The sequence below is a fragment of the Argentina silus genome, assembly GCF_951799395.1.
Source record: "Argentina silus genome assembly, chromosome: 14".
Lineage (NCBI taxonomy): Eukaryota > Metazoa > Chordata > Actinopteri > Argentiniformes > Argentinidae > Argentina > Argentina silus.
The window spans coordinates 12711593-12732144 of record NC_139668.1 but is presented as its reverse complement, the minus strand read 5'-3'; the positions used below and the strand labels follow the sequence as shown (position 1 = coordinate 12732144).

The following is a 20552-nucleotide window of genomic DNA, read 5'->3' as shown; positions in this document are numbered from 1 at the left end:
GGAAAAGGTGAAGGGGTCTGAATACTTTCCGAAGGCACTGTATATACAAATCACTGTTATAATATTTACAGAAATGGGATGAATAAGAGTATAACATGATTGACAATAACACTGTAGTAGTAATTAATCATAATTGCAATATAACATTACCATTATCATGGTATCATGGTCAATAACCATTATTAGTCGTCATGAAACTGCTTTGGAGGAGTGTCAAAAGTATAAGCCACTATCACTGTTATTTTACAGTCGTTTTCATTAGATTACTCTTAAACTACGCCCTAGACCAATGATAGCCTCATTCCCAACATGAATGAGAAGGATATGATGCACAGGGGATTAGTTCACATCAGTGATTATACATTTCTTGTGACACTGTCCCAAAACAGTTCCGATAATAGAGTGGAACGTTATGCCAGCAAAAAATAATCAAGCGATCACAGTCAGTCAAATCAGCTCCAGTTAGCAGCCACTGTGCTGTGCCTTGCCATGGCCTAGGACTAGGCTGACCGGGACTGACTGATCGCATGATTATTATTTTAAAAATTGTGTTTGCATAACGTTCCACTCTATTATCAAAACAGTTTTGGGACAGTGTCACTAGAAATGTACACTCGAATGTGCAGCCTGCAATAAAACAAACTGGCCAACAGGAATCACTGTTCGATCGTTTTCAGTGTTGAACGCTGAAACCAGCATTGTAATCACAGTCAGCGCAGCTGCTTTCTATGCTTTTCCAGTGAGAGAGAGCTGCACCTATCAACACAGCACCAAAACCCACCACTAGTGTCAACCGACAGAGGAGGAATACTGGAAAACGGTGAGTTTTCCCATCATTGGATGAAAACGTTAACAATTATGTCAAAAGAGAAAAAGATATCGATGCGGCAGTGTTAGGCTAAAACAATTAAAGAAGCATGGGTTGGAAGAGGGAGACGGGTTTCACAGAACCCCAAATTTGCTTTGCTGCACATCAGAAAATGAGGGCAAAGAACAGAGGCTTGGGTTGCCAGCTAATCGTACAAGCTGAAGATAGCTTACTAAATAACGAACTGCTAAATCAAGGGAGCATTTTTCTCAATTAGATATTGTAGCCGTGGCCTTTCTCGTACAGAATGTTGTTAAGGAATTGTATGTACAGTTGATATTGTGTGAAAATGCAAATGTTTAACATCAGCTAGGTCGCTAGCCTGCTAGCTAGCTTTCTCTTTTTTGTCCCTCCTCTGTCCATTGCATATGGAACGGTGACACCTCATTTGCTACCGTTAGATGAGCTTGCTTGTTATTTGAACGGCATTCTATTGTTGTTTTTACGTTGTAGGAACCAAAGTATTTGTTGTGTAAATGACACCATGGTCTCATCACGCTTGCTGTTCTGAAAAAAAACAACCGTGTCGCTTAGTCATTGGCACTGGGCAACTTTGCAACACAAAGCTATAGCGCCTAGCTATATAATTGCGACCATGTATTCAATCGTGCATGTTAATAGCTGAATAAATGTCGTTCAATGTTGGTTTGTGGGAAGGCGGGCGTAAAGTAGCAAGCTAGCTAAGGACTGGACTACACATTGGGTCAATAAACTGTGACAGCCTGTCAGTGCTGATGGCTTTGGGGGCTCAATTTCCTTTCATCATGGAGATTTGTTCACAAAAGTTGTTCCTTCAGGAAACAAACAGGAGTGTTGTAGAATTGCTACACCCTTGTTGTACATGGCATTGGAAGTAGAGCTTCCTTTGAAGCTGTGCAGAGTGTAAACACATCAAGAAAGTAGTATACAGTATACTGTAGGAGTCTCCCAAGCTGTCCCCTTGCAGTGGAATGTCAGAGGTTTTTGCTAGAGCCAAATGGGACAGGCATTCCTTACATCTGTCTGGCTGTCCAGTTGGGTTCCAGTTATGTCAGGTTCTGAAAGGGGTAGCATGTTTTAATCCCTACCCATGCCTCACCTTCACATCAGGGCATACCAGGTGAGCTCTGCACCACCATTTTATGAAATTAGACTTTTTTTTATGTTACTTTAAGCAGTCTTTGACAAGTTATGTCACGTTGGCGGCAGCCAAGTGCTTTATATTCTGTTTGGCTAGCATATTGTGGTCTATGGTCTAGGCCAGGGGTGTCAAATTCGTTTAGGTCACAGGCCGCATTGGTAATAAATGTATTATTACAACTAAACAAATCTCCACTGATGTGCGCACCGGCGTGTCACATTATTACAATACTCGATATTCCATATACTCAGAATACACTCAATGCCTCATTTCCACAGGGCTCAATATTACAGTTTTACAGTAGCTTCTTCAAACTCAGACAAATGCCTCATTTTCACGATGGGTACATCCGTGGGCATCTGAAGGTTGGAACTAAAAATTGATTGAATTTTTTTATTTGTATATATTACATGAACCTTACCAAGTAGAAATAAATATGGATAAGACATTATGCAAACAATGCATTCTGCTAGAATTGCCATCGTCCCATTTCAAAACTGGTCTATCCTTAAAAAAAACACCAGACGGTCGGTTCAAATAGAATCTTTTCCTCATTCTCTAGGAGGACAAAATGAGTGTGTTTGAGAATCTGGCCCCTTAAAGGAGCTGGTTTAAGGCTAGATGTAGGCTAGAGGTTCCTGCTGGGAACTCAGAGCTGGGAATATCAGAGCTGGAACTATGAGCCTTCAGACCCCGGTGAAGTGGATTGCGTTTTCTCACTGACTCCTACATTTAGGCCTATGGCTCCAACACTGAAATGACAGTTGGGTAGTAATGACAGTTGGGCCTAGGCTTTGATGACATGAAATATGCTATTATGTCACTAACGGAGACACAGGAGGCCTTGGCCTATTTGGCTTTGGCTCAAATTGATAATGGTTTGTGACGGATTATGAAGGAGAATGGAATATAAGGCCTAGTCCTAGCCTACATCATGAAAAGTTTGGCTGTTTGGGATTCCGTGCTATGCTACCCTGTGGAGAGGGAGGTCCGAGTAGCTATGCTGTGGCAAATAGTGAGTAATGAAACCCAGATTTTGGGAATGTATTTCTGCCTGCTGCACCATGTTGAGATGGTCTCGGCTCTGTGGTGAATGATCTCCCCTGATTTTTGAGGGTTTGGCAAAGCACAGCTCTAATGGGAGCCAGGAATGTCATCTCTTTTGCCAAGTTCACTTAAAGTGTTCCTTGGTTGTGATGTGGAATATTTTTTTCCATGTTCACTTAATAGTGCTTTGTGTGGCATGCTAATGGACTGTTGCAAAGTGTTACATATTTGGTTGCTCTAGAGTCAAGGCCTAGGATATGTGTCGAAGCCTTTCATAGTTGTTTTGTTAGGAATGCAACAGCTAACTGGGAGGGAGGAAAATTATGGAACTGGTGTTTATTTGACACAGGATTTAATTTGCTCACCCTTCCCACAGCCATGGAGACGATTTATTGTGTGTGATTGAATCATATTTCTGAAACATTAGGGTTGCTACTTATTTTGTCATGCCAGATGAAGATTTGAAGATTTACTAAATGTGTTGTTTCTCTCCCCAGGCCATTTGAATTAGTGGCAGCTTAACCCCTTTTTGGACGTTACAAAAGACTGGACCAAAAACTGGACCCTCTGCCTCTGTATGGAAAAATCCTTCTGGTTTGAGGAAACAGGAGCCAAACCGGTGGGACACACTGCGTGGAGCACCGCATCATGTTCAACTTGATCAAAAAGGACAAAGAGAAGGATGGGGGGAGGAAGGAGAAGGCAGACAAGAAGGACAAGAAGGATAAGAAGGAGCGGATGTCGCCTGCTGAGCTCCGCAGCCTGGAGGAGATGAGCATGCGTCGTGGCTTCTTCAACCTCAAGAGGGAATCCAAGCGGGAGTCCAAGAACAAGCTGGAGATCTCCCACCCCATCCCCATCAAGGTGGCCAGCAGCCATGAGCTCAGCCTCACCGACATTGAGTCTGATGGCCTGAGCAACCGCAGCAGTATGGTCCTGGACGCTGACCAGCTGAGTGCTGCCAGCTCCATGGACGACCTGAAGGGTGAAGGAGGTGACGGCCATCGTGGCTCGGTGAGAGACCGCGTGGCCCACTATGGCTCGCTGGCCAAGCAGAACTCCTCTCAGGTGGGCCAGATCATGAAGCGCTTCTCCTTTTCCCAGAGGAGCAAAGAGGAGAGCCCTTCGGAGGCCTCCACCCCCTCAGGCCAGAACTCGGCTGCCCCCTCCCCACAGGTGGAGACCAAGGTGTTTGACCCGCAGCGCAAGCACAGCCTCCAGCAGCAAACAGGAGCAGCCCCAGCCAAAAAGGTCCGCATTCCTGAGGTGGTGGACAAGACCTTCATGGCCGACCTGCGGCTCCCGGCTGTCATCGCGCCGACTACACCAGAACCACGTGAGCTGGAACTCCAGCGTCGCAACACTGGCGACTTCGGTTTCTCTTTGCGCCGGACCACCATGCTGGACCGCGGTGCTGACGGAGGGGTCTACAGGCGGGTGGTCCATTTCGCAGAGCCTGGCGCCGGGACCAAGGACCTTGCTCTGGGGCTGGTGCCCGGAGACCGGCTGGTAGAGATCAACGGGCGCAACGTGGAAAACAAGACCCGGGACGAGATCGTTGAGATGATTCGCCAGTCTGGGGACACGGTGAGGCTGAAGGTGCAGCCCATCCTGGAGCTGAGTGAGCTGAGCCGCTGCTGGCTTCGGAACACAGAGGGGCTGCGCCGCGAGGCCAGAGATGTAAGTAATCCCCTTTCCTCTAATCACCCAGACTAACATCCCACTCATAAACACATCTTTTCACAGAGGTGCGTGGTAGAGGCAACCCACGGGCCATTCCAGTCTTGTGGTGTCGAGGTGTCAGTTGGCGCCTGTAATGAGTGTATGAGAGCATTTAAACCATGTAATGGTAATGTCATGTAAGAGACGTGGTGCACCAATTCTAATTTGGTGGAGGGCCTATACCAGGATGGATGTGATTGGAGCTGTCAATCTGGCTGACCACAGTTTCAGTTTCTTCCTTTTAACAAGTGAGTCAGATTTCTCTCTTACAGGAATACCAACCTATGGAGTGGCTCAAACATTAACTGTCATTAACTGCCATATTTTCCATAGCACAGTTCTCTCAATATTTTCTAAAGTGCAGTCCAGTGTGCTTTGGAAGCAGTGAGAAAAAACTCACTTGTCAGAGCATATTTATTGTAGAGTAAATACAGTGACCTTACTGCTGTTCTCTAGGATTGGAGTAGTATTTATGAGCCTTGCCATGTTTCCCCTCTCCATACAGACTGTTTGTGTTTCACCCATGCTTTCCTGTGTCAGGGCGTGATGTGGGAAATGTCACTTTGATGTATCCAGATGTTGAAGGGCAATGAAATCAAGTGGCGGGCCGTGTTTTTGCCCTGGTTGATATCAAACGGAAGCTGTTGAAGTTTATCTTGTATTTTATGCTTCACTTCCCTTTCGATTATCAGATAAGAGGGGGTAGTAGAGTTCTCAGCATTGCTGGGTACACACGTGCGAGTCTACTATATCTTTATTATATTTGCATGTTAATATATTAGTGTATGTTATGTTGTGTTTGTGTGAGTAAGCTACTGTTCTGGAACTGCTCGTTCTGGAACTGCTCTTGCAGTCTAGTTCAGTCAAAGACAACGTATGGTTAAACTGGGCATTGGTCAAACAGGGCATTGCTACCCCAGCTGCGTGTGTGTGTGTGTGTGTGTGTGTGTGTGTGTGTGTGCGCGCGCATGCGTGTGTGCGCGTGTGTGCGTGTGTGTGTGCGCGTGTTTATGATAAGACTCTCTTTAATCACATTAGACCTACTCTACAGTATCTGAGCTCTCGGCTGTACCACGCCTTTGTGTGCGTGCGTACGTGCACGTGTGTACATCATGTCCCGTATTCATTCAGGAACACAAGACAATGAATCATTTGTACAGTCATCTGCAAATAGTTAGGTTAGGTCTGGGTTATTTATTATCATATTTTGAGTATCAATGAGTCTTAAGTGCTCTTGAAAATAAATGATAGCCTATTTCTGTTCAAAGTATTTTCCAACAGCTAACCACCTTGTTAGGGACGAGCCTAGTTGTTTGTGTTGTTTATCAGTAAGAGTGTAATTCGCTGCTGGTGCAATAGTGGATTGTTGAAGGGGATTATTGTGCGTGTGTTTGAAGGAGTTGCAGCATGCTGGGACAGTCACTGTCTGCTCTCCTATTGGCTCAAAAGTTACAGTCCATGAGGGTCCAACTCTGTCAACTGGAGAGGTCAGGAATGAAAGACCCCTAAGTAGGAGGCTGTTAAATACTAGGTAGGCCTTTATGCTATTACTGCCTTTAGGAATTCAGGCTGTTCACGATACCATGTTTGTAAATGGTGCAATTCATTTAGCGTAAATGGTGCTGTGCTAGTAATAGGCTTAAACAGATTTTAGGAGCTAGGCCTATAATGGGCTGCCTTTCAATGTAGTACTTTGAACTAGGCTACATTCACAGTACTGTGAACTGGCCTACTCATAACTGATTTACCAGACCAAAGAGAAAGGAGGATCATGATTGGGTCCCAGTGAGTCTATGGAATGAAAGTCCCTGATTAGGTGGCAGCGAAGCAACACAACAATCTGATTGCAGTCAGGGTCAGGCATCGTATTGGAACACGAAGGAGACTTTGTGCCGTGGTTAATAAGGTTCACAAAGTATTCACACTCTGGCGAGGCTCAGCATTTCATCTGCAGACTACTTCAGATTGTATCTCAAATATCCTGCTCCTTTAGATTTTTGTTACACTGCCATTTTGGTACACTGAAGCTTGAGGGAAGCAAGGAGGGCATTTGGCGCAGGTGAAAGGCCTAGACTAGAGCATACTGTAAAGAAAGAAAGGACATCTGCAGAAGCATGGAACTAACAGGTTTTGGCGCGTAGGCTTGTCTTGATACATAGTACAGACTTGGCCACTGGGAGGTGAGAACCACAGGTCATGAGAAATAAGCCGCCTTGGAGAGTCTTGGAAAAAACCCCACTGGGAATGATCTGTTCTCCCAAAATATGCTTTTCTCACATACCGGTGACATGGTTAGCACCGCAGACCCCACCCCAGCCCTCCCTTTCTTCCTCATTCTGGAAATTTCTACATTGTTCTATTTTGGGATTTACCAATAAACAAAGAGGGACTTGCTTTGCTGTGCAGTTTGAGGCCAGCCTCCCCCTTTGTGCTGTTTCTGGCCCAGCGCCTGTGTGTGTGTGTGTGTGTGTGTGTAGAACCACTGCTGCTCTCCAGAGCAGGGGGAGAGGATCAGAGCCACTGACTTCCACTGCCGCAAGATGTTTAGAGTCTCTGTTTGACAGAGATGATGCAGCTTAATTCTACACCCTGAGTAGTGCACGTTCATGGGAAAACTCTGTTGAGGTGCAGTGCGGTGCTGTTAACCTTTGGCCTACATGATTGTATTCTCAAGGCATCTCTCTCTTGAGAGTTGTATGCGATCAAGCATGCTAGCTGTCTCTGTGTCCTTTGCAACCGACCATGCTTCCTTCCTCTACCACACCCTCCATTCCAACCCATTGGAGGACCCCCCCCCCTCCACACCCCACTCTCCAGCCTGCTATCTCCCGCAGCCCCCTTGTGTCTTACAGCTGATGCTCCCTCTCCACAACACCAAGGCATTGTCATGGCTTGTCATTTAACGCTATCATGTAGCCATGTAGGGGGTGGGGGGGGGCAATTCAGAGCTTTTTCTTTGTTTCCCTCTCTGGCTGCGATTCAAGGGCCCTTGTGACACAAAGTCATAATGAAAGGCACTCAAGTCTCCCCCACCACAATTGAAATCATCTGCGGAGAGGATAGAAGCACTGTTTAGACCACATGTTGTTCTCCGAGAGTTTGGGAGAAGAATGAGTTTTGCGGAGAGAGGGAGCGACTCTGACTCTAGGCCATCGCCCCTTCTTGGGTTTCTTGGAAAAAATTCCCCTTTGAGTAAGAGACTTGTTTTCTGACAGAGTGGCTGGGCTATTTCCACCACGCAAACAGGAAGATAGGGAATTATCGGGGGGGGGGGGGTCACTACTTACACACACACACACACACACACACACACACATTTGTGCTTGAGCTTCTGCCTGTGTGTGTTGGTGATTTATGTGTCCCACTAAGCAGCAGGCCTGTCTCAGCCCCTTTGTCTGGTAAAACAAACGTCAACAGCTTGACCGCCCGCTCAAATACTCAAATAAAAGAGAACCAACAGCAACGGTAATTTCTCAGTTCTGACAAAAGGCTGAAAAGGAGGAACACACTAATTTCGACTTGGAAGCACGCTTGACAACGACACAGACAGCTGGCTACTCTTAGATTTATTATGATAGTTTTGCAAACCATTCTTCGTTTGGATGCAGACTTTGTATAGTAGCCATTAATGGTGTAGTTTATTACATGTATAATATATATTTATATATGTATATATTCATTTAGCTTTTTAGTTAACAATCAACACAGTTTACACATCAATGTAAAAGTGTCAGATTTACTTGTTTGTCAGTGCTTTTTAACCCCCCGTTGATGGAAAAAGGAAAAGTTGTAGGGCTGGGAGTATGTAGTACTCAAGTCCTTAGCTCTTGTAAGGCAAACATAGACATTAAATGTACAATATGTAGCCTAGTCTTTATTTACATAGTTCAAGTCATTGGGAGTGGAAGGCAATTCCAGTATTTCCTCCCATTAGGGAGTGTACCATAACTGTACAGAAAATTGCACCCTGGAGACCACCATGACCCTTTCAATATGAGACTCCATCCGCTTGTAATCTAGTAGTGTCTCAAGCAGGGGTGTGTGTGTGTGTGTGTGTGTGTGTGTGTGTGTGTGTGTGTGTGTGTGTGTGTGTGTGTGTGTGTGTGTGTGTGTGTGTGTGTGTGTGTGTGGGGAGAGAAGGTCTCCCAAAAAAAAAAATTTCATGTCAGATTTTTTCTTGGCAGGGAACAGCATGTTCTCCTCTTCTCTTGCTAAAGAATGTACTGAATGATAAGGTCAGGGGTCAGTGGGGCTTTAAAAATGCACACACATATAGGCCTTCGCGTACACACACATACACACACCATCACGACCCAGACAGGCAGGAAGCTTCCATTCTTCCAGTCACTGGCTCATATGGCCAGGATATCCTGTGACGAAGATGGGATGGGGGAGAATAGGGAAGTAGGGATAAAGCATTGCTCACAATGAAAACAAACAAGATAAATAATTGCATCTAATTTGGGCTTAGATAAGGCTGAGGGTCCATCTAGTGTCCCTCTGATAGGGCACTGGCCTTACAGAGCTGCTACATCAAGTGCATCAAATTGATAGTAGAGAGACGAGCGTGATATTGTAGTCAATGTTACCAGCTACACCGGCTGCTGTCAAAATGACGTGACGCTTTCAGTCTATTTGAACAAATCTACAAGGGTAAACCCATAGAAAACAGCCAGAGAAAGTGTCTGGCACTTCTCGAATTACCTTCATGTCAAACACCAGCCATGACACAAGCTGCCTGGTGTCGAGACAAAGATTTCACTCCCACTTTGAAAACGCTGCTCACGCTAAACTACAGCAACGCACCCAGTCCATCCCACACTCTCACTGCACACTCTCACTGCACACTCTCACTGCACACTCTCACTGGACACTCTCACTGGACACTCTCACTGCACACTCTCACTGCACACTCTCACTGGACACTCTCACTGCACACTCTCACTGCACACTCTCACTGCATACTCTCACTGGACACTCTCACTGCACACTCTCACTGCACACTCTCACTGCATACTCTCACTGGACACTCTCACTGCACACTCTCACTGGACACTCTCACTGCACACTCTCACTGGACACTCTCACTGCACACTCTCACTGGACACTCTCACTGCACACTCTCACTGCACACTCTCACTGGACACTCTCACTGCACACTCTCACTGGACACTCTCACTGCACACTCTCACTGGACACTCTCACTGGACACTCTCACTGGACACTCTCACTGGACACTCTCACTGCACACTCTCACTGGACACTCTCACTGGACACTCTCACTGCACACTCTCACTGGACACTCTCACTGCACACTCTCACTGCATCGTCCAAAGTAACTGGGTGATCCAACAAACGTTTTTTTTATGAGTGAATTGTTTATGTCTGGGTTTTATGATGCACATTAGTTTAATAGCGGCATGGCTGCCGTTTCGCCCCTCACCCAGCTGTTCTGATGCCTGGTCTGTTGTGACTATGAAGCACCAGTGTGAGTAGCTGGCTGACGCCTCAGGGTTTTAATAGACCTCTCTGGACTCCAGGTATATAATATCCCCAGTGTGTGTGTCCAGGCCTGTCTGGGTGGGCACTAGGCTAATAGTGCTGACTAGTTGGTACAGCACAGTGGTGCGGGAAAGACGTGGCCTTGTAAAGATGCAGCGATGCAGTGCATCTCATTACTGCAGGGGTGCCCTACTGAGGGCTTGTCTGGGCCAGGTCCCCCCGTACAGCTGTGTGCCAGATGTGGGATGGACACACACACACACACACACACACACACACACACACACATCCATACACACACAAACATGCCATGGTGCAGCAGGGGGTCTGACTGCTTTGCAGGGAGGAAGTGTAATCAACAGTAATGGCTTATGGACCTCCTCATGTGTGAACGTGGACTGTAAGCAGCTTAGCTTCCCATAACCATTAGGCCTAATCTTGGTTTGTGTGTCTGTGTGTGCGGCAATACATGTTTGCACTAGCTCATCTAGGGAGTAGACGTTTCCCTCGAGCCCAGGGGTTGTGATGTGCTATACACATCACTAGCTACTCTCACTGAGAACTTTATTAGGAACACCTGTACAGCTTCTCATGGTGAAGGTGGTGTAATGGTGTGGGAAATGTTTTCTTGGCACACTTTGGGCCGGTTAATACCAATCAATCATCGCTTGAATGCCACAGCCTATTTGAGTATTGTTGCTGACCATGTGCTATGTCTCAAACTGGTACCACGTCAGAACACCTTTGGGATGTGGTAGAACGGGAGATTCACAGCAGGAAAGTGCACCTGACAAATCAGCAGGAATTGTGTGATGCAGTCATGTCATCATGGACCAGAATCTCAAAGGAATGTTTCCAACATCTTGTGGAATCAATGCCACGAAGAATTGAGGCTATTTTGAGAGCAAAGGGAGGCCCTACCCAGTATTAGTATAGTGTTCCTAATAAAGTGTTCAGTGAGTGTACAGTAAGTTTGATTTTTTTATTATTATTATTAGTGCATCTGTGGTTGCGTAATCACTGAGAGAAATGACTCCTTTAGAGACTCTGGGAGATGCATTGTTTTCGCAGCCTTGCTCTGTGCAGTCCCAAACCCCACCCACTGAACTGGACAGCACGGCAGTACAGCAACACACCCCTCTCTGCCAGCGGAACAGAACAAACGGCCACAAACACACCAGCAGCAGCAGCAGCAGCGTGTCCCTCGCTCCCTCCAGAGCCCTGGCTGAAAACTGTTGTTTGTGTGCTGTTTTTGACCAGCGAGTGTGAAGCTGCACGGCATCTGGAGACGGAGCAGTAAACAGAACAGCACCGAACCAGTAAACAGAGAGGCTCTGGATTGGGCTGCCGCTGCCTGTACATGACACCACTGACCCACACTGCACACAGTCCTTCTGGGAACTTTCCGCCACATTCCAGCGTGAGCCGTGGTGTTGTGCTGTGGCTTTCTGCTCTGAGGAACAGCAGCAGCAGGAGAGAGAGAGAGAGAGAGAGAGAGAATATGGGGAAGGGGGGGGTTGTGCATTGATGACCACCACACACAATACTGTGTCCTCCTCATACATTCCATTGGTAGTTTGATTTCAACGGCTTGCTGCTATGAACTGCATGAGGCCATCTTGTGACATAAAAGCTAGTCAGCTTGTCTGGTGTGGTACCTCTCTCAAGTGCTGAACAAGGTTGTTTGCAGGGCGGGACCCATGGACAAAGACGTCTGTCGATTCACCGTATGCCACTGGATAAATATTCAGGCATCATATGTCGGCTATTCCTAGAGGAGGCTCAATATAAACAGCTCCACTCTTTGTTTCCTCTGCTTTGTGAGTAAGCGGCGTCTGTTTACTTTAACATTGGGCAGCCATCTGTGGTAGATCACTGGGTGTTTCTCTCTCCTCCCTTGTTGGGTAGCATCCATTGAGTGCTTGAATGTCTTATCTTGCTTTGTCTCCACAAAACCACCCCTTTGCTATGCTTCACTCCTTTTCTCTCTCCCTTTCTCCCTTCTTGGTTTCTCTTTCTTGCAAATTCTCTCTCTTTCTCTCTACCAACCCCCCCCCCCCCCCCCCCCCCCCCCCAACCCCTAACCCTAACCCCTTTATATGTAAGCGTAAAAACAACCACCACAGAGGAACTAGAGGAACCCCTTTTAAAACCCTTCTCGCACTCATAGTCTCTGGGCCTGGCTCCCTGCCATTGCTACATTGCTAATTAGTTGGCTCGATTAGCTTATTAGCTTGGCTGTGTCATTATTTATTTTCACCAGATCAATCCATTTGAATGTGTGGAAGGAGTACATTCCTTCCCCCACGGTCTAAGTTAATACAGTGTTGTCAACAGTAGTGGTTGAGAGTATGAAGTATAGAATTGTGTTCCTGTCTGCTAGGAGAAGGGGTAGGGTGGAGGAGCCCCTCTGTAGGCTGGAGGAGCCCTAAAGCACAAGGCTGTGCCCTAGCTCAGGGCTCCATGCCTGGCCTTGTAATAGATTCCCAGTGACAGAATCAATAAGCATCATTCACAGTTCGCCTGAGGTGTGTGTGTGTGTGTGTGTGTGTGTGTGTGTGTGTGTGTGTGTGTGTGTGTGTGTGTGTGTGTGTGTGTGTGTGAGTGTGAGTGAGTGCATGGCCTTTGTTACAGTCTACCGGTTCATGCTGGTATGCTAACTCAATTCGACACACACAGAGACATCAATATACATGCAAGTACACACAGGCACGTATGCATGTATTAGTCCCTGTTCAGCCCTCTTTCTCTGTAGGGTTGGGGACTGTATGCTCTCACAGCACACACACACACACACACACACACAAACACACACACACAAACACACACCACGCCTCTAATCACGCTGCACCCATAACATTGTATGTTACTTTTGGCACACGTGTTGTTATTTTACTCTGTTCAGGATCTTATCTAAACCTTCTTCAACATTTCTGACCTCTGAACTCAAACATACTTTTTCTGCCCCACCTCCCTGCACCAAAACACTGCCCTCTAATAACACCACACACTACGAAGGCAGGACTGTAAATGTTGCCTTGTATTACTGTGTTTCATTCCCCTTGAAAAGAGAATTATGCCACACTGACTCGATGATAACAAATCCATAAATCTGGCTTGGGCTTTTTTCCCCCCTTCCCTCCCAGGAGGTAGTATTTCCTGCCTGCAGTGTTTTTCCCCTTGGTACCAGCGTCAGTTCATGGCAAGCTCTGTGGCAGTGTGAGAAGACAGTATAAACTCTCCTCTTCGCCAAACGCTCATATGATAGCGGTGACCTCCTCCACGGGGTCTTTGGGCGCAGCTACACCAACGCCGTTACAGCACCGCAACGTCAAGTGCAGTTTAACAACTCACGGTGATCTATGAGACATGCTAGACAGCATGCAAAATCAGTGCGTCTGCGAAAGTCGCCTGAAGCAGTGTAGTTTTACGCTTTGAGTCTATTTTCCACTGCAGCGAGAGCGTTGTAGAGGCGTAGATGCAGAGAAATAAGCACATAATAACATATATAAATTCACGAATAGCCTCAATCATCCTAAAACTAAGTAGGAAAATTGCACAAATCACCCTGCACACACTGAAAGGTTTGGTATCGCATTTTAGACTTGTATTAAAAAAAGATCCTGAACAGTGTTGGCCCAATTCTTCATGTCATGCAGGTATAGGCTACTTCAAATAATTGGAATTGCGGATTAGTTGTTGAGGTTTCGAGAATATAGCCTCCTGTTATAAAGTATAGCCACAGCAGAGATTCTGAATCAGCAATCCCTCCCCCCCAGATCCTCACCAATAGAAGGAAAAAGGCAAATCTGACCCTAGATCAGTATCAAAGGGCAAATTCACCCTACTCATGACCCCCTGGCACCATTCCCAAACACAGGACCGGTATCAGTAACAGGTCACCCTACAACTTCCCCTCTCCACTAGAGCAAATAAAGCTCCCTGGGTTTTATCGTTAACCTGTGGGGAAGTGTGTGTGTGTGTGTGTGTGTGTGTTATATTGTATTAGAGGGTGTGTCAGACCCAAGCGTGCAGAGGAGGAAGTAATAGAGATTGGACAGGAAACGCCTGCCCTGCCACAGGAAGTGGCAAAAAGATTGATTTGTGAGTTAGGTTCACTGTACTGTACTGTACCTGCTCCGCTGACTAACTGCCTGGCCCCCTTGCTCAATGCTGGCCTCTTTCCTCTGATATGGCCCCAGGTCATTTCTGAAATCACTCTCAAATTATGATTCTCTTGAAAACCTCCCTTTCTTCGTACCCTGTCCTTCATAACTAGGGTTCAAAACACTGGGCCCCCAGTGGTAAGCCATAACGCATCCGTAGGAGCTGTGGTAGGTCTTACCTGTAGGGGTTTTTCCTTCTCTGGTCATATGGTCAGGAAAACCTCCAGGCTCTACTCAGAACCACTGAGTAGAAGGTGATTGATAGGTGAGTGCAATGTGGTAGGAACCCATGTAGTATGATTAGGCTGCTTATTTGTGCAGAGATGACAGAAGAACCAAGGAAATTATGGCATTCAAAAGTATGGAGAGACCGTAGGATCAGTATAATCACTCTCTGTACTGTTGTTCACCATGGTGCTCTTGGGCAAGTTTCTTTCATTCTACTGTAGAAGCTGTCTTGGCTGAGTGTGATGTGGGGGAGGAGAGATAGGAGAGGGGAGGGTAGCAGAGGGTAGGGGGGTCTGACTTTTTCTGGCATGAAGGATAGCGGTTACACAAAGTTGCCATGGAAATGAGCGTCTGGCGGAGGCGTGAGTGACAGAACAGCAACGTGAAACCGTCTGTCCTCCCTCACGGTCGAGACGGACTCCTCCACCTCGTAAACCTTTTCTCCCAGCCACACATCTAAACTCACTTATGAAGGAACTATTTAAGGCATGTGTGTTCTCACATATGAAATATAGTGGACTAATGCACCGCAAGTTCATACCTTACATGTAGTTTGTATGATGCACATATTCTCGGAACAAAAAGCCAAAACAAGACCGTATGTTCTCCACAGCATAGTACATCACTTGGTGTGTGAATGCATGGGAACACAGCTTGGCTTGTAAATCCTCAGAGGGTCCAGTGAGTGGGGCTTTGAAGTCCCTGGGCCCTGCTCCTCCCATGAGCAGTGGAGATATGAGAAAGGGGGAGGCCGTGAGAGAACAGGGGAAGAGGAGAACAGGGGAACACAACACGGAGTTCCTCCACTCCACCAGACATCTGACTGACAGGCTGGCTACTTGGCTAGGAACAGCTCGGGTGAAGCAGCCCCCCCCCCCCCCCCCCCACTACTCTACTCTGGTATTTATGGAATTTGCAATTCGCTTTGGAACAAACACAGCACTTCCTGACCCCCCTCACAGAAGAAGGAGGAGGAGGAGAAAGAGGAAGATGAAGAAAAAAGGAGGAGGAGGAGGAGAATGAGCAATCGGACAATTGGAGAGTGAGCAAATAATCCTGTCATCAACGCATAACCGACATGCATAACTGAACTCTTGGCTGATGTTGGACGCACACTGTGTGATGTGTGATGAAGAGAAATCCGGGTTTAGATGATCAAGTCAGGGAACTGAGTCTCTACGCAGTGACCTAAGATCAGTGTCTGGGGCAACTTCTTTCCGACCCCAATCCAGCAACAAGTTCACGTCCGCTTCCTCTCCCGGCCGCTCGTGCCACCTGGTATTTCATTCACCAGAGTCTCCCAATCAGAGGGGAAGTGTGTGAAGGAAGAGGGAGGGGGAGGAAGGCCGGGAGCGGAGCGGAACAGAGGGGAGCAGCAGTGGAAGCCCCAGTGGCTCCATGCTTGTTAGAGCGCCGCTGCATCCTGTCAGGACAGACCTTTCATCAGTGTCATGAGAAAATGTCCCCCCCTGACCTGCTCCCTCTCATGACTGGCCGGCTGCAATCAGACCCTGCCCATCCTGTCTCCACCACCCCCCTCACCCGTCCTCTGCCACCCCACCCCCTCTCTCGTCTTGTCCTTCACTCTTACCTTAGGGTTGGCTACAGTCGGTCTCATTCATCATGTTATCACTTGTCCTGTGCTTGGTGAAAACCACCCTGGGGAAACCACCCTGTTGCCCTCCATAGTCTCCCTCCCAGACCCCCCTAACTGACATCATTGGCCAGTCTGGGTCTTCATACTCCAGAGAGAGGAGGACACAGACAGAGTTCTCCATTGAAGACCCACACAGGGGTCATTAACATTTGCTCATGTTTTCCATAGTTTCTCCTCTTCTTCATGGGACAAGGCCTTGTCTTAGCCTTGCTTCCTGACCGGTGGTGACCCCAGACACAGAATGGCGCCTCTGTGCTCTGAACATTCCCTTCCTCCTCCTCTATGCCGGGAAACAGAGAGACTGGTCCATGGAGTGGAGTGATACATCAGCTCTTAGGGAGGGAGGGTGGAGGAAAAGAAACAGAGTGAGAGAGGTAGAGATGGATGGATGGAGGGCTGATTTGGTCATCTGCTCTAGGCAGGGTTTAGAATGGCTCAATGTAATAAATGAATGACTGTTTTGTTGTTGACCATGAATACAGGTCAATTTGAAAGGTAACCTCAGGTACCAGGTACATGATTTTGACACTTTTTTAGGGCCTATACATTATGAGACAGAGTTTTGGTGTGTGAGTGGTTGGGTGGGTGGGTGGGTGGGGTGGGGTGTGGTGTGTGTCGGTCGTATGTGTGTGTGTGTGTGTGTGCGCGTACATAAATGCATGTATGTGTGCGTGTGGACCTCCTGCTATAACACAGATGGCATGAGTCACACACCGCACCCTACTACACACACACCAGCCTTTTTTCTCTAACTTCTTCCTCACCCCCTGGTAACATAGCTTAGTTAAATTGTGTAATTCTAACAAACTTAATGTCCTAGGAATAGGAACAACCAATGAGAGAAAGGATAGAATGGAATGCTTTTTTGTCTACAGTCGGAATTGGATTGTGAATCAGTTGGATCACTTCGGCGGGCCCATTTCACGCCGATTCAGATCACGGGACAGAGTTCTCTAGTTCTGAAAGAACTCTTTTATCCCCCAGTGTGTGAGGGACTGACCGAAGTGAGTAATGGGTGAGTCACAGTCATGCTGTCACACACACACACACACACACACACACACACACACACACACACACACACACACACACACACACAGGCTGATATTTAGTGTGCCTGCCACCCTAAAGAGGATAAGAGACTGATGTTTAATGTTTTGCTCCCCAAGAGGGTATAACCCCCCCCCTCCTCTATAATCCTGACCCACCCCACCTCCCTTCCATAACCCAACATAACTAGCTAAATTTTGTCTCTGACCAGATGTTATGGCTGTACTCCAGTGAGATGTTGTGCTGGGAGATAATCCCTGCCTTTCCACACAGGGGGATTAGTGGGTTGATGAGGGGGGCTGCTGACTTCAACCAACTGGGAGACTGGGGGGTAAACAGAGGATTTGTTCAGACTGACAACACTTCAATGCAGCTCATGGCTAATGGCACTCCCTGATCTGGTCTACTGCACTTGCTCGGCACATGGTGACATCATAGGGAGTTTTTGAAATGATAATGGTTACATCATATCCAGACAGGAGTTTCTTTACTTTCTTTCTTACTTTACTTACTTGCTGACTTTCGTCATTTTGCAGAAGTTCAATATTACAGTATGCCGTTTTTGGAAAAAAGAGAAAAAAGCATTTACTCACAAGGTCACAAGCAAAAACATATCAAATGACTGTACAACGACAATGTTACTGTACAAGAAACCACAAATTATAAACATTACTCTAGACACATCACTCCTTAATAACTACCTTGTGCAAAACATAGGCCAATTGCACATTAGTCATCCAGTTCTGTCATGACAGTGTTATAATACAAGACACAGCACTCTACTGTCCTGTCCAGCGCGATGACCACGCAGTATTTCGGAAGGGTGCAGCCGGTAGCATTGCAGACTGTTTTGGGAAAAACACTGATTTGTTGGAGCAGAATTCCAACCTTTCCATGGCCCACGTATGGCCTGTGTCAGAGGTTCCTTCTCAATACAGGAGGAATGGTGATCACTTAACTAATGACTGCAGGCGCTGCCCGAGATCTGTCTGCTCTGCTCAACCAGGAGGTGATTTATGCCCTGACTGTAGCTGCTCTGGGATCAGTCTTAAGGTAGTATTGGACTACGCTTCATATATTCATAACTGTGACATTGGCAGACTATGCAGAGCAACCTTGACTGCTACCATTGTCACTGCACTTAGCTGCACATTGTCACTGCACCTAACCCTAACCCTATAGTTTTCTAGGGCTGCAACTATAGAGTATTTTGGTAATCAGATATTTTAAATGAGGTAGGCAATAGCCTTTGCAGCTTAGAACCATTGATATATGTCTATGATTAGAACCAGAAAAATTGTCCTTCAGGTTTTTCAATGTAAAAATAAACTTTGCCAGTTTAGAAAAAAATATAAATAAGTGTCATTTTCAACACTCAAAATGTACCAGCAAAAAAAGAAAAGCAGTAGAATACTTGAGAGACAGACAATTCACACTTCCAGCCCAACCGTTTTCACAACAGGGAGGCTAAACTGTGGCTTTCAAGAAAGCCTTTACAACCATGTTTACAGCAGCTTCATTATCACATTGAGATGCTTATGCCTGTTTTTAAACCCTAAGCCTAACCTAACCCTAACCTAACCCTAACCCTAACCCTAACCCTAAGCCTTCCTAAGTTTTCCATCATAACACTCATAGAATCTTCCTCTCTTACCCAACAACCGTTACATGCACGGCGTGAAAGGGGGCAACGTCACCTGCCCCTTCGCCTTACCACACACAAAGTGCCATTCTGGATGGTCTATATTATATTATTCTTTGTTATAAAAAATGGTTGTCGTTGTAGGATAGGCCCCCCGCCCCTGTTGGTTGCATTGCACCTCCAGTCCCTATGTTTTGGCACCTGCCCTTCCATAAGTCTTTGCACGGCCCTGCCATCCACTCATGAATTGGACCACTCACCCCACTGGCCACTTTGTCTGCTGGTGAACTGAAAATGCTAAATCTCTCCACATTCCATTCTGGCGTCAGTTTGAACTTGACCTGACTCCACAATTGCCCGGTGCTTAACTTGTCAAAGCCCCAAGTTGCAGTGCTCAGTAGTGTCACGGCTCACATGCCGTAAATAACATGTCTGGCCCCTGTGTTCTGAAATACATCTCCTGGAGATGGAGGAGGCTGCTGCTCTAAAGCAAATATTGTGCTGTGGTGGTGTAGCCTGAGGTCTGGATGTGTGTGTGTGTGTGTGTGTGTGTGTGTGTGTGTGTGTGTGTGTGTGTCTGTCTGTGTGTGTGTGTCTGTGTCCACCCACACATACCATTCATTCTCCAGTGTCTACCTCCTCTCCATCTCAATGTGTCTGTCCACCAGTGATATTCATTTGTACCGTACCACACCAACAGACCAACAGACTCTAGCCGTGGAGATTTCCTGCTAAGAGTAGCTGACTGGTCTTTAGGACATAATGTGCAGTTAGAAGTACAGACAAAGAAACAATGTATCAGGAATCATAGAAATGCAGCCCTTTGTCCCCAACACCCCTTCCTACGAATGATCATAAAGGAAACATTGAATGTGGGCTATGCTCATGGACATGTGTGAGGAACTAGGTTGGAATGCCTCTCACTCCCATTCTCTCTGCCCTGTCCATTGGCGCAGTGGTTATGCAGTCTTCTCACTGGTGCATCATGGGGCTTTTTATAGTGGGTTACCACCAGGGTGCCCAGTTCTGAGTTCATCATTGGCTGAGAAAGGCCCACAGTGCAACTGTGTGGATCCCTCTGGTGTGGTGTGCCTTGGCTCTGTGCCCTCCTCACTCCTCCCTCCATGTCTGAATTATTTACAGAGATGCCTGCAGGCAGGCTAAATAATGGAGAAGCTCGTCAAGAACAGAAATGTCATAGAGAAAAGGTGTGTCAGAAAGAAGGGGACATGAGTAGGTGTCATCGCAGACAGAGATGGAGAAAGTGTTGAGGGCCTTCTGTCATCATCCCCTCATGATAACAGACCATTATGTGCTCTTGAGGGAGGGTGATTACAGACAGTCTTCCTCCCTCCCTTCCTTCCACTCGATGACACAGCCGCCTTAGTGCGAGAGCCTGCTGCCGCTGAGAGCCTTCTGCCGCTGCCCGGTTCCCATAGCAACTTGCCTCATCATGTCTCTCCCCCAGGTCTCTTGAGATGGGATTTGAAAAAGGATTCTGTCGCTTCAACTGACAGTAGAGTTGTCTATAGTCAGATCATCTGATCACC

The 20552-nt window shown here is 46.8% G+C and overlaps 1 protein-coding gene across 1 annotated transcript in view; it reads left to right on the top strand.

The window, feature by feature from the left end:
* Nucleotides 1-3683: 3683 nt before the first annotated feature.
* The window catches only part of LOC310815398 (unconventional myosin-XVIIIa-like), a gene marked incomplete at both ends in the record, with an annotated part of 82811 nt that continues 65942 nt past the window's right edge, over nucleotides 3684-20552 (top strand). The window contains one exon of the mRNA XM_083685145.1: nucleotides 3684-4715. Coding sequence (XP_083541271.1) covers nucleotides 3684-4715 — 1032 coding nt within the window. The remainder of the gene's footprint in view (nucleotides 4716-20552) is intronic.